Source organism: Bison bison, unplaced genomic scaffold, assembly GCF_000754665.1.
Source record: "Bison bison bison isolate TAMUID 2011002044 unplaced genomic scaffold, Bison_UMD1.0 scf7180017864329, whole genome shotgun sequence".
Lineage (NCBI taxonomy): Eukaryota > Metazoa > Chordata > Mammalia > Artiodactyla > Bovidae > Bison > Bison bison.
In genome coordinates this window covers 684,205-696,583 of record NW_011494901.1, presented here as the reverse complement: position 1 = coordinate 696,583, position 12,379 = coordinate 684,205, and the positions used below count along the sequence as shown (strand labels likewise).

Below are 12,379 nucleotides of genomic sequence, written 5' to 3'. Positions count from 1 at the left end.
GCCTGAAACCAGACCCACACTGAACCCTGCAGTCATGGGGCAGGGGTGGAGGAGTCAAATCTTACTCTTTGGGCCTTAATCCAATTTATGCTGGGTTTTCTGATATTTGGTGTGAAAAGCTTTCTATCTGATACAAGTGTGTTCCAAGAAAAATGAACTGAAAAGCTATTAGAATTTAGTAAGATAGCCATGTACTAAAATCATAACAAAAGCAATAGATTCTTGGCACCAGCAAAAAAAAAAAAAAAAAATCACCTCAGAATATGATGGATCCACCCAAAGATACATACAAAAATGTTCACAACCACTTTTTTTCATGATAGCCCAAACTGAGAACAACTCAAATGTCTATTAACAGGAGAATGGATAAATTGTGGTTTACTCATAAGATGGAATGTTAAACAGCAATGCTATACACATGGGTGAATCTCACAGGCATTACATTGAACTGAAGGAATATGATGCAAAACAGTTTTTTATATCCTGCGTGATTTCATTTATATCAAGTTCAACATAAATGAAATAATTTTTATATGATCTTCTACTGCTTCTAAGTCGCTTCAGTCATGTCCGACTCTATGCGACCCCATAGACGGAAGCCTACCAGGCTCCCCTGTCCCTGGGATTCTTCAGGCAAGAACACTGGAGTGGGTTGTCATTTCCTTCTCCAATGCATGAAAGTGAAAAGTGAAAGTGAAGTCAGTCAGTCGTGCCCGACTCTTAGCCATCCCATGGACTGCAGCCTACCAGGCTCCTCTGTCCATGAGACTTTCCAGGCAAGAGTACTGGAGTGGGTGCCACTGCCTTCTCCATTATATGATCAAAACAGATATATATATACTATATATGTATATATATATAGTATATACATATATAATACTATATATATATATATATAGTATCCCAACTACCATTTACAATAATAGGAGGGATGCTGAGTTTAGTAGAGTCAGGGTCATAGCCCTCCACGTCCTGCTTTGCCCTGAACACCTAAGCGATGTTGCTTATGCTCTGAATGAGTTTCTAATGAAAACACTTCTTTTGGCTTCAGAATACTTCCCAAACCGCCAGGTTCAAACTAGGCCAACAGACAAGGGGGCCCCTGACCCCATGCCCATCCTCAGTCATCTGCTCCTCCCTTTAGCTAAGCCATACTTTCTCAAAAAGCAGCCCAGCTAATATTTTACCTTTGCCCCAAGGAAATATTAGCTTATTAGAACCCCTTCTCCACATCAAAAGCAGGTCTTTGCCTGTTTGCCTGGAACAAATGGGCAGTCCTCTGGACTGGTCTTTTTCAACCTCTCAGTTATATTTGACAGGCTTGCTCACTCACTCCTCCATAAAGGTCCTCCTCCCAGGACCATGGTCCTCTTCCTGCTCACTGACCATCCCTCCTCAGTTTCCTCCTCAAGTCTCACCCACTCTGCTTAACCTCTCAGCATTAGAATCTCTCAGGGTTAGGTCATGGGATACTTCTTTCCTACAAATTCCTTCTGAAGGTTCTTACTCCTATCACTTCAAGCTCCATCTTTATTCTCCTAAGTCTCAGATTTACACCTCCAGTTCAGACCCTATTCAGCATTCAGATTACCCTACTGGATGTTTGCCCTTGGACACACACACCTGAATTTATCGTGTCCACAGCAAAGCTCTTGGGTTCCCTGACTCACCTTCCCCAGCCATCTTGCCCTTGACATTCTCTTCCTTGTGTAATCCCTAGCTAAGAAAAATAGCAGCATGATAAGCCACGGTTATGTCAAGTCATACACAGGACTCCCTCATGATCCCTCCCTTCCCTTCAGTCTCCAGATCCATCCCACCACCACTAGTCTCCGCTTCCTCAAAACTTTCTCTCAAATAAACCCATTTGTCCAGTTATACTTCCCTAGTCCAGAGCACCATCCTCTCTCCACGAACATTTGCTCCGACCATCTTCCTTGCTTCCATCCTTGCCTCCCAAAATCCAAATAAAAAGAGCTTTCTAGACTAAGAGAGCATCAGCCAGCAAACATTCAGAAGACATCCAGGAGGCTGGACCTGGGAGGACCACAAAGACGTAGTTTTTTTTTAATATGAATTTATTTAATTGGAGGTTAATTACTTTACAGTATTGTATTGGTTTTGCCATACATCAACATGAATCCGCCACGGGTGTACACATGTTCCCCATCCTGAACCCCCCTTCCACCTCCCTCCCCATACCATCCCTCTGGGTCATCCCAGTGCACCAGCCCCAAGCATCCTGTATCCTGCATCAAACCTGGACTGGCAATTCATTTCTTATATGATATTATACATGTTTCAATGCCATTCTCCCAAATCAGTGGACTGGGAACAGAGCGGGTGAAGTGAGGGGTAAGCCGAGGCTCTGCATGCCTTGCCTCACATATTAAAGATGAACTCGAGAGCAGTGAGGAGCTAAGGAAGGTTTATAAACCAGAGAATGGCTTTCCAGGCAGGCATTACAATTAGAGGAGAAGCCTCTGGCACAATGGAGATACACTGGAGAGATGCAGAGAGCAAGAAAAAACAGCCCTACAGTTACTGGAACCAACCAGCTATTGGGCATGTGATGAAGCATGGTGTGCTGTTCCTGTGGACTGCCGCCAGAACAGATCCTTTCTATAAAAGGAGACATAGTAACAGTGACTTTTTTTAGTACTATGAAGGAGAAAGCATAAGAAATGTTAGCCAATCATTATTAATTGTACCTTGGAGGAATCAGCTTGCTTATGCAAAGAAAAAGAGAAGAGAGAAAACAAATTTGGTAAAAAGGTTCTATTTTCTGCAGTTGAAAAAAAAATGGAGCAAAATGGAGCAAAATGGAGCTCTGAGCTGCTTGATTAATAACTGAAATGTAATGAAAAAGTGGGGAGGAGGGAGGAAAAATTCTTTCTACTTGTTTTTATTAAAAGTAGGGTTTTATAGATACTTGGAAGAATGAAATTCCTGGTTTTCAAATATCGTTTTGAATTTAGGCAAAGAAATAAATTTGTTTTCTTCTCATATCAATACATCAGTCCCTATTGTTCTGTTGGCAGTTGATATGAAGAACATAATTTAACATAATTGGCATTGTGAAAATGGGATAAATTATTCATCCCAAAAGGACCCCTTGTCTGGATATATTCCCCCTTCGCTGGCAAGGCCAGATAATATATGGTGGTTCAGATGGCGCAAAGTACAGATCATAAAAATTTAAAATACTACTTCCCAGGATTATCAATAGTGAAGAGGTTCCCACATGAAGAGGCCCCAGGATTGGCAGGAACAATAAATAAAAGTGCAGAAGTGCTGACAAGGAGCATAATTGTATTTTTATGAGCTGGACTGGCACAGGCCAGAAATAGATCTAAGCTGTACTTTCAGCTCATTCTTGCAGCAAAGAGAGAAGTTAGAGCAGGACAATGAACCTGCCTCTGAGCACCTCCTGTGTGCCAGACACAGTGCTACTCATGTGTACTCATAAAGTCTCACACCCACTCCCCCGCTTATAGATTCTCTCTGACCTTCACGTCTCTCCTTTAAGATCATTATTATGCCCATCTTTCAGATGAGGAAATTTAGCCTCAGAGACTTCCGTCACTTGCCTATGATCAAATGACAGGTAAGTGGTTGAGCTGGTATTCAAACTGAAGAACATGATGCTCTTTTCTATAATTTTTAAGGTACCTGCTATGTGCCTGGCACTGTACCAAAAGCTTTACATCCTGTATCTCAGACAATCCTTTCAATCACTTTGAGGAAGGAGAGAGTACCCCCATTTTACAAGAGCCAGAGTCTCGGGGAGCAGAAATGACGGCACAACCTCACATAACCACTAATGGGCTGACTCAAGGCTTGAGCCTGGGCTTCTGGCTCAAATCAATTGCCACTAGTAAGGCCATCATTCAAAAATCATAGCACTCAAACTCTGATCCTGTGGCACCTGATGCTCTATAAATGCTATTGAATGAATGCCCTAATGAGTGAACCCTGCACCAAAGAGACAAGGTGAAGCTACCCCAATGGGGCCTGGGTACAGAGCTGGGAACCTTCTCCCATTTACCACCTCACTCCTCAACTCACACTCCATCTCTTTGGGTCTGAGTCTCTCCCTGGGCCCTTGAAGTTTGGTACTAGGCCCAGAACACAAGTAAGATATCAGTGTTCAAAGAACATTAGTGGTAGTATTGTCCAATCCCACCGATCCACAGATGGGAACATGGGAGCCCAGAAAGGGGGAGGGATTTGCTGCAGGTCACACAGCAAAGACTGCAGTATGGACCTGCTGCCTCCCAGTCCAGGGCTCTGTCTGTGGGCTCAAATCTCTTTTCCTTGCTGGGCCTTTGACTTCTCAGGGTAGAATTGAATATTGGCCTGGAAGGCCACATATGGATGGGCTAGCCCAGTAAGTCTATGACTCTTCAACTGTGACAAGGCATATAGCTGGGGAAGATGAGGGACTCTTCATTGGTCCTACAGGGACTGCCAACTCCTGCTCTGAGCAGAGGCTAGTTGCCTGGGCTGGAGTCTCTACAGCCATCCAGACCCATCCTCTACAGGGCAGAAGCTCAGCCCCCCTCACTGTTCAACCCTTCTTGCACCCCTGGGCACTCCAGGAAAAATGATCCTGACTATGGGACTGAATTGATGATGATGATTGTAACACCAATTGTAACAACAACCTTGCGTTAAGCACCTACCCTGTGCCAGGTATTGTGATAGACATTTGACATGCATTTTCTCATTTGACCCTTTAAACACTTCTTAAAGGAAGATACTATGGTCCTCAATTTAACAAGAAAACAGAGGGGCAGAGTTAATTAGTAAACTTGCCCAGGGTCACACAGCAAGTAGGTGGTAGAATTAGGATTCGAATTCCAACTGCATTGTTACAATGCGTGTGTCTCTGTTTAGGCCACCCTTTGCTTGCAGGGGCACTGGCTCACTAGCTCGCTGTCTCTCTGTGCATGAACATAAGCAAGTAAGGCACTTCAGCTCTCCGAGATTGCTTCACCATCTGTGAAATGGAAGTGATTTATTAAAAAATACATAAAATTTGATATATCCTCATGGTAAAGAAAATAAGTATGAAACTTGTAGAATTATATATATATATACATACATACAGTCTTCAAATGGGCCCCAACCACCCCATCCATAGTCCCTAACCATTCGATGGTTTTTTGTGTGTCTTTTCAAGACTGTTTTATGAGTTATAAGAATGAAACATACACCCATATTTCCACAAATGGGGCTCCATGACACATTCTTCAAAGTTGTTTTAAAGGAACAATGTGTCTGTTGCTTTTTCCACATTAGCACAAACACAAGCAAATCTGTCTCATCCTTATAACAATCGCTTACTTTTCCACATCCATGCACTATGGTTTATTTAACCACTTCAATCTCATAGAACATTTGTTTAACCACTCCAATCTCCACATACATATATGGCTTTGCAGATTTGAAAAATATATCCATAGGATAAATTTCTGCTGCCAGTAGCAACATAGCAATCAAATGGGATATACAGTTCTAATTTATAAGCAATGTCCAAATATCCTCTAAAAACCACTGCATCAAATTATATAACCAACCGGAGTGCAACAAGATCTGCTTTCCCCTAGCATTAGCAACACCAGGCATTATCACTTTATTTATTTATTTTTTTTTGCCAATCAGATATGTAAAATGTTATGTTCCATTTAAAATTATTATGTTTTAAATTATAGAGAATTTTCAACCTGCTTATTGGTCACTTTCTGTCTGTTTGTTGGAATCACCTAGTCAGAGCCTTTGCCCCAATTTGGGGTGATGCACAGTCTGCCTCTTGTGAGCCCCTGAAGAGCAGAACAAGGGGGCTCTATCAGCCTGGAATCTGCAGGGATGTGCATTTTCTGCTTCCCAGGGAAAGGCTGCTGGTTCTCTGATCCTGTATATCAGGGAGAAAAATAAATCCTCTGGTGAAGCCACGACAAAGACCAAGAAGGCATGCAGGACTCAGTGACAGGAGCAGTGTCTCCTTTGCTCCTTTCTTTCCAGATCTGCCCCATCGAACCCTGAACCTCCACCATTGAAACCCCATCCTTCTCAGCAAGTTTTACTTTTATAGTCATCCTCCAGAAATGTCACTTTGGGGAGACACAGTCTGAATATCCAAGGAGAGGAAGGAAACTGTCAATGAGCCCCATGTTTGAGTCATTAGACAATTTTGACTTGTTTCCTCACAGTAACCCTGTTAGGTAGCGATTATGCTCATTTCACAGAAAGAAACAAAAGGGCCCAGAGACACCAAGCAACATGCCTAAAGCCACACAGTACATGAATAGTTCAGCTGAGGTTTGCATAAAGTCTCTAGGACAACAGAGCACACGTGGTCTACCACACAAAATGTGAAGCGTGCCAAACATTAATAACTGATCTTTTAAGGCCTGCATTCCTTTCCTCCCACAGGCAGGTGAGCCAGCCTCCTGTGGGACGTGTAAAGATTTAGTAATCAGGAGAAAGGAAAGGAACAAACTGCCTAGAGCCTCACAGCTGGCTTTGCTGAATACATGATTCATCTGGGCCTTTGCCAAGGAGCATTGTGCCTATCTGGCTTGCTTTCAGGGGAATAACCATCCTTTAGCTGGCATTTCCCAGACTCCTGGGTGCAGATCTTGGTTGCACCGTTTTCTTTTGGTGTGTCCTAGGATAGTATTTTACTTCTCTGAGCCTGTTTTCATATGGACATAGTGGTCATGACCTCATAGAGGAATTGTGCAGTTATCTGGGTTATCGTGGTCACTTAAATAAACCAAAGGCACATCCTGGAGTTTGGTATCTACAGACTGATGTCCCAACTTCTCAAGAGCTTGCTCCCATGGCCTGGAGGGAGCTACCAAACTGCATAGATTTAAATGGATTAGCTAAGCCTACCTTTACACTAGGCAAGGGGCCAGGGGTCTCATTCAGCCATCATTTCCGATTTCCCACCATATGCCAGAACCAAGGCTACAAAGATGAGACAGAGCCAGGACCCTCAGGCCTAGTGGGAAAAGCTCCTTAGGGCTGACCCAGCACTGCCATAATCAATCCGTCCATCTCCCCATTTCTGTGCCGATCACAAACACAGCAGAGACTTTCTAGTTGATCTCCTGCCCGCCACTCTTCTCTTCCCCGACTCATGGAGGGGAGGGTGCAGCCAGAAACCCAGTAGCCTCTATTTGGGGGAAATTTCTCTGGTGCTGCCTCGTTTGGAAGATGGATTGGAAGAAAGGGGGAAGAAGAGACCAGGCCATTGGGTAGCCCACAGCAGCCAGAGTAATCTTCCTAAAATAGAAATCTGATTCTGTTACTCGACTTCTTTAAACCCCTTCCGAAAACATACCATGTGAACTGGCGTCCGGTGCACCTCGCGTGCCACGTCGACCCCACTCACGCACCCGGCAGCTCGACCTCCTGACTGTCCTCCTCCTCCTCTCGGCACCTCGCGTGCCATGTCGACCCCACTCACGCACCAGGCAACTCGACCTCCGGACTGTCCTTCTCCTCTCGGGGCTTGTCCATATGCTTACCCCTCTGCCTCTACCCCCCTCACCACTCCCACCACCCTCCAGCTCTCAGCCAGGGATGCTTCTTCAGAAGGACCTTCCCTGACCACTGTTCCACCATAATTAAGCCCTCTTAAGTCTTAGCGTTTACAATCTAGCACCTTACTCTTTCCTTAATAGCCCTTCTTGCAAGTTGCATCTCTGAACTTCTATTTGTGTGCTGGCCTGTTTGAAGACCCTCTTTCCCACTGGGACTAGAAGCTCCATGAAAGTATTGACCATGCCTGACTTTTCCTGGCTGTGTATGTATAGCCTAACGTAGCGCCCAGCACATAGAAGGTGCCCCATAGAAATGCTGGATGAGTGAATGAAAGAATGAGTGAGTTCCTCCCAGCATAGTAAGTGTAACCTTAGCTATAATTATGAGTGGCCTGGGAGGGTGTCCAGGAGAGCTGCCATCTGAACTGGGTTTCAAGCTACCATGAGCACTGGCTTATCAGACAGGACAAGGGACAAGCAGGGCATTCTGGGCAGAAGGAATGGCGTGGGCAAGGAGGAGGGAGCAAGAAACACCCTGGAGAGTATGGAAAATTCCAGGGCTGGTTTTTCAACCTCAGCACTGTAGACATTTTGGGCAGGACAGTTCTTCAGGGGTGGCATTTTGTGCATTGTAGGGCATTTACCAGCATTCCTGGCCCAAACCACCCCACCCCTTATTGTCACAACCAAAAAGTGTCTCCAGACACAGCCAAATGTCCCTCTAGCAGGGAGGGGAGTCACCCCCTGGTTGAGATCAATGGCTCAAGGTAGCTCTGCCATGCTGGTGTTTAAGGGACAAAGTGAGAAGTGGTAGGAATGGAAGCCAGTGGGGCAGGTGATGGAGGACCTGGAGTGTCAAGGTCAGGATTTGAGGACTGTACCCTGCAGGGAGGACTGTATCCTGCGGGGAGGACTGTACCCTGTGGGGAGCACTAGAAATGCTTTCCAAGGGAGAAGGACTGATCACAGCTCTGGGGGCACTACCACAGGTGTGGTGTGGAGGACTGATCAGAGTGATAGAAGAGGTGGGGAAACAGGCATGAGGCCTCCTCTCCTAAGGTAGGCACAGCTTCTCCAGCACTGGGGAGGGAGGGAGCACTGGAGGCTGTGATGCTCTCTTTCTAGGATGGCCCAGGCGTCACCTGCAGGCCCAAGAGAGCACAACAAGGAGCCTCGGCCAGGGATGAAGGGATGTAGAGTCTGAGGAAGCACTGCCTGGGGTGGGAAGTTTCTCGTTATTGAAGGCAGCAAGGTGCAGAAGGGGAAACCGAGGTATCAGGGGCACTGGGCTTCCAAACTCAGCTCTTCCACTCTCTCTGTGAAGCTTGGGCAAGTCTATTGATCCAAGCCTCAGTTTCCCCACCAGTGAAATGGGTGCACTAACACCCACCTCATAGGGTTGCTGGGAAGATTAACTGAAACCATAGCTGTGGATGCCCTGCATGGCCCATTTCTGGCCCAGAGCAAAGGCTTCAGACATACTCCTCCTCTCCACTTAGCCTCCAAAACCTTTCCCCCAGAAGCTCACATCCCATACTAAGAGTACTCAGTGGACAAGTCTAGAAATAATTGTCAGTATTACATGCCAAAGCACACTCTGTATTTTACATTTTCAGGAAGAAAACTCGTGATATTGGGGTCTAATATACACCTTTCTGATAACTTTTTAGCTTTAAACCCTCACCATCTGGCTGGACCCAATGAGAGAGCTGACAAATGTGTCAGAGCTCGCTTCACCTTCTCTAAAGCCCTGTAAGGTTGAGTGCTCCCTCTACCCACGAGGAGGCTGAGGCTGAGCCAGCTGGCCCCCTATTCCTGCTGAGGTGGAAGTTTCTAGAACAGCACTGCCTGGGCTCTGGATCCTCCAGGAGGCTTACCAACTCTCGGATTTGGGAAGTGACTTTACCACCATGCCTGAGTTTCATCATCTTTAAAAACTGGATTAAAGAAGCAACTCCTTTATTAGATCCTATTAACTACTGAAAAGATGAAAGAAAATTCTGTGTTTGTGTGTACGTGTGTACTTCTGACTTAAAATCTAGCAAAAGTAGCAAATGAAAATGATAATTATTATCTCTTGTGGCTAGTTTTGTGCCAGTCACTGTATACATATGGCCAAATATAACACTGCTCCGACTATTAACGAAGTAGGTGTGATCCTCCTCACTTCACAGAGGACACTGAGGTCCACCTGGTATGAAGGCTCTGTTAAGGACACCTGCCAAAGTCTGTGAGGTGCCCCTGGGGATGTGTCCACTCAAGGATTTTCACCCTTCAGGATGCACTGATTTCCCTTTCCATGCCTGCAAGTCCACAGTGTACTTATCTTCAGGCTTTGGGACAGTTTTTTGGCACATCTGGACTGGCTTAGTTGTTATCAGGCACATTTCCTGTCTCAAGGAGAGAAAGCAGTCCTTGGAGGTGGGAAATGGGGTGGGGAGGAAGGGGTGACAGAGACCATGATGTCTCTGGATGGCCCGCAGGTGTGTGTAGAGTTAAGGGGAGAGGTAACCTCACCAGTCCCTTTTCCTTGCATGCCTCTCAGGGACGTAAAGATTCTTGAGACTACAGGGGAAAGATTCTTCCTAAAACTTCGCAAAACTTTGAGTGAATATCCCCTCTGCTTGTCCTCAGTTTCCACTAAATCTGTGATCAAATTCCAGCATTGCCACTTACTCCTCTGTGAGTTTGGATAAATCACCAAATTTCTCTGATCCTCCTCCACCTTTTGCCTGCAAACCGTGGATGGATGTATAACCCCCCGGTAATGTGCATCTAGCACAGTGGTTCTCAATTTTGGCGGCACACAGGAGTCTACCTGGGAAGGTTTAATTAATAGTGATGCTTGGGTCTCACCCCCCCGAGATTCTGATACAATTGTTCTGGGGTGTGGCCTAGGTATCAAGATTTTCCAAGGTTCCCCAGTTAACTCTAATATACAGTCACAAACTGAGAACCTCTGCTATACAGGTAACCAATACCCAATTCATATTACTCCTTCACAGTAACAGTGTTAACTGCCTGTTAGCAAATTTTATTTTCAAAGGGCCTTATCAGTTTCTCAGGATGGCTCAGTGATTCTTTATTTCTGGAACCCCTATGCATATTTTCATATTGACAACCTCTGCACTTTCAAAACAGATGACTCAACCCTCAGCCAATCAGCCAGGCCCTTTATCTAGCTTTGACTTCTCTTCTGTTCATTGGATACAGCCAATTGGTTAAGACACACAATGCCCTCCTGGAGATGCCAATGAGAAAATCAAACAAATGGAATGATCCATTGTTCACTCTTCAGCTAGGGAACTTCATCATTTGCCTCCTAATCTATCTCTTATGGCATGCAAAAGCTCACATTATAAAACCCCAAGTTCTCTCAGAGGGATCTTAATATCACTTCTCCCACCTGTGCTCATAGGATAACTCCCCCACTTTTGTATAAATGCTCACCTCCATTCTTCATGGACTACTCCCATGTCAGGAGATGTGCCATCAGCCAGTCACTCATTTCCAGCCACGCCTCCCCAAAAAACACTCTATTCCAGTCATGCTATTTTCCAAAAGCTCTCCATGCTTTGCACATTTGTGCCCTTTGCCTTAGATGCCTTTCCCTCCAATGGCCTACCTGGGAGGATTTTACTCACCTTTAAAAACCAATTTCAAATGTTCCCCTCTGCAGCTGACCTAACCTGTCCTCCCAGTTCCCTCTCTGCCACAACAGAATTTAGCTGTTTCCACCCCAGTGATCTCACAATCTTTGTAACGCTCAGGCATTGCATTTACCATGATGCTTTATATTAAGTCTTATATTGATGAGGGATTTTGTAATGTGTGTTTTTATAACCAACTTCCAGGGTAGGAACATGGCTTTAGCAGATGCAAACTAAATGCTTATTGGACTGACTCCAATTCTCTGTCCTCCGATTTGTAGCACTCAATTTTTAAAAGACCTTCCTCAAATAATCAAGACCATTTTCTTTTTCTTCAAATCTAGAAGCTTATTAGTATTCATCCACTGTGATAAAACTTTTTAAAAGAAAGATTAATGTTTTTGCCTACATATGTGAACAAAAACATGAATAAGCACTTACCATAAATCTGAAACAACACAAGAGGTGTCATGTCTCTAGAAGGAATAACTACATTTTACAAGAAACGGAACGTATTTGGCTGGTAAGGGAATGAAAGGGTTTGAGGGAGGTGGGATTTTCTTGCTGCTTTATTTCCTGAGATGGGGGAGCACAGGGGCTGCTGACGAGGACCGGGGCACCTGCTTTACCTTTTCCGGAGCAGGCAGCTGTAAGTGATTAACCTCCAGGGGAGTGATGAGAGGGACGGTCTGGAAGCCGTCCTCAACCGACGGTGGTTTGGCTCCCTTCTCGCTGGGGTTACTGTTCAGCTTCACCATTCTGACGCCTTTCTTCCCAGACCTAAGACAAGCAGTAGAATTCTAGTTACAGTGGGGAGAGAGGCAGGAAAGAGAGGGCTGACGACAGAGAAGACAGCACTGCCCTCAACAGCTCCACTCTGGCGGCTTCAGTGTAGACATCAGTCATCGGTCTTCCGCTAGATTTCCTGACATGATCCCTATTATCCAGGAAAACTTCTTTAATCATCAAGAAATGCCACCTGCCTATGGCACTTACCAGCTTTCAAATTTGAGAAACTCAAGGAAAATCCCAGTCTTATACACAAAATATACAACCTTAAAAATATAGCCAAGACACCAGAGCTATCATAATCACATAATCTCAGTGGAAAGCTAATTCTTAGTGAAAAAAATAAATCCTATTATTCTGGGTCATCCTGCAGTATGATAAATT

At 44.9% G+C, this 12,379-nt stretch overlaps 1 protein-coding gene across 1 annotated transcript in view; it reads right to left on the bottom strand.

Annotated features, from left to right (window-relative positions):
* The window catches only part of LOC104998393 (neuron-specific protein family member 2), a 69,129-nt gene extending 57,165 nt beyond the window's left edge, over positions 1-11,964 (bottom strand). Inside the window, exon 1 of the mRNA XM_010853524.1 lies at positions 11,836-11,964. Coding sequence (XP_010851826.1) covers positions 11,836-11,964 — 129 coding nt within the window. The remainder of the gene's footprint in view (positions 1-11,835) is intronic.
* Positions 11,965-12,379: the final 415 nt, after the last annotated feature.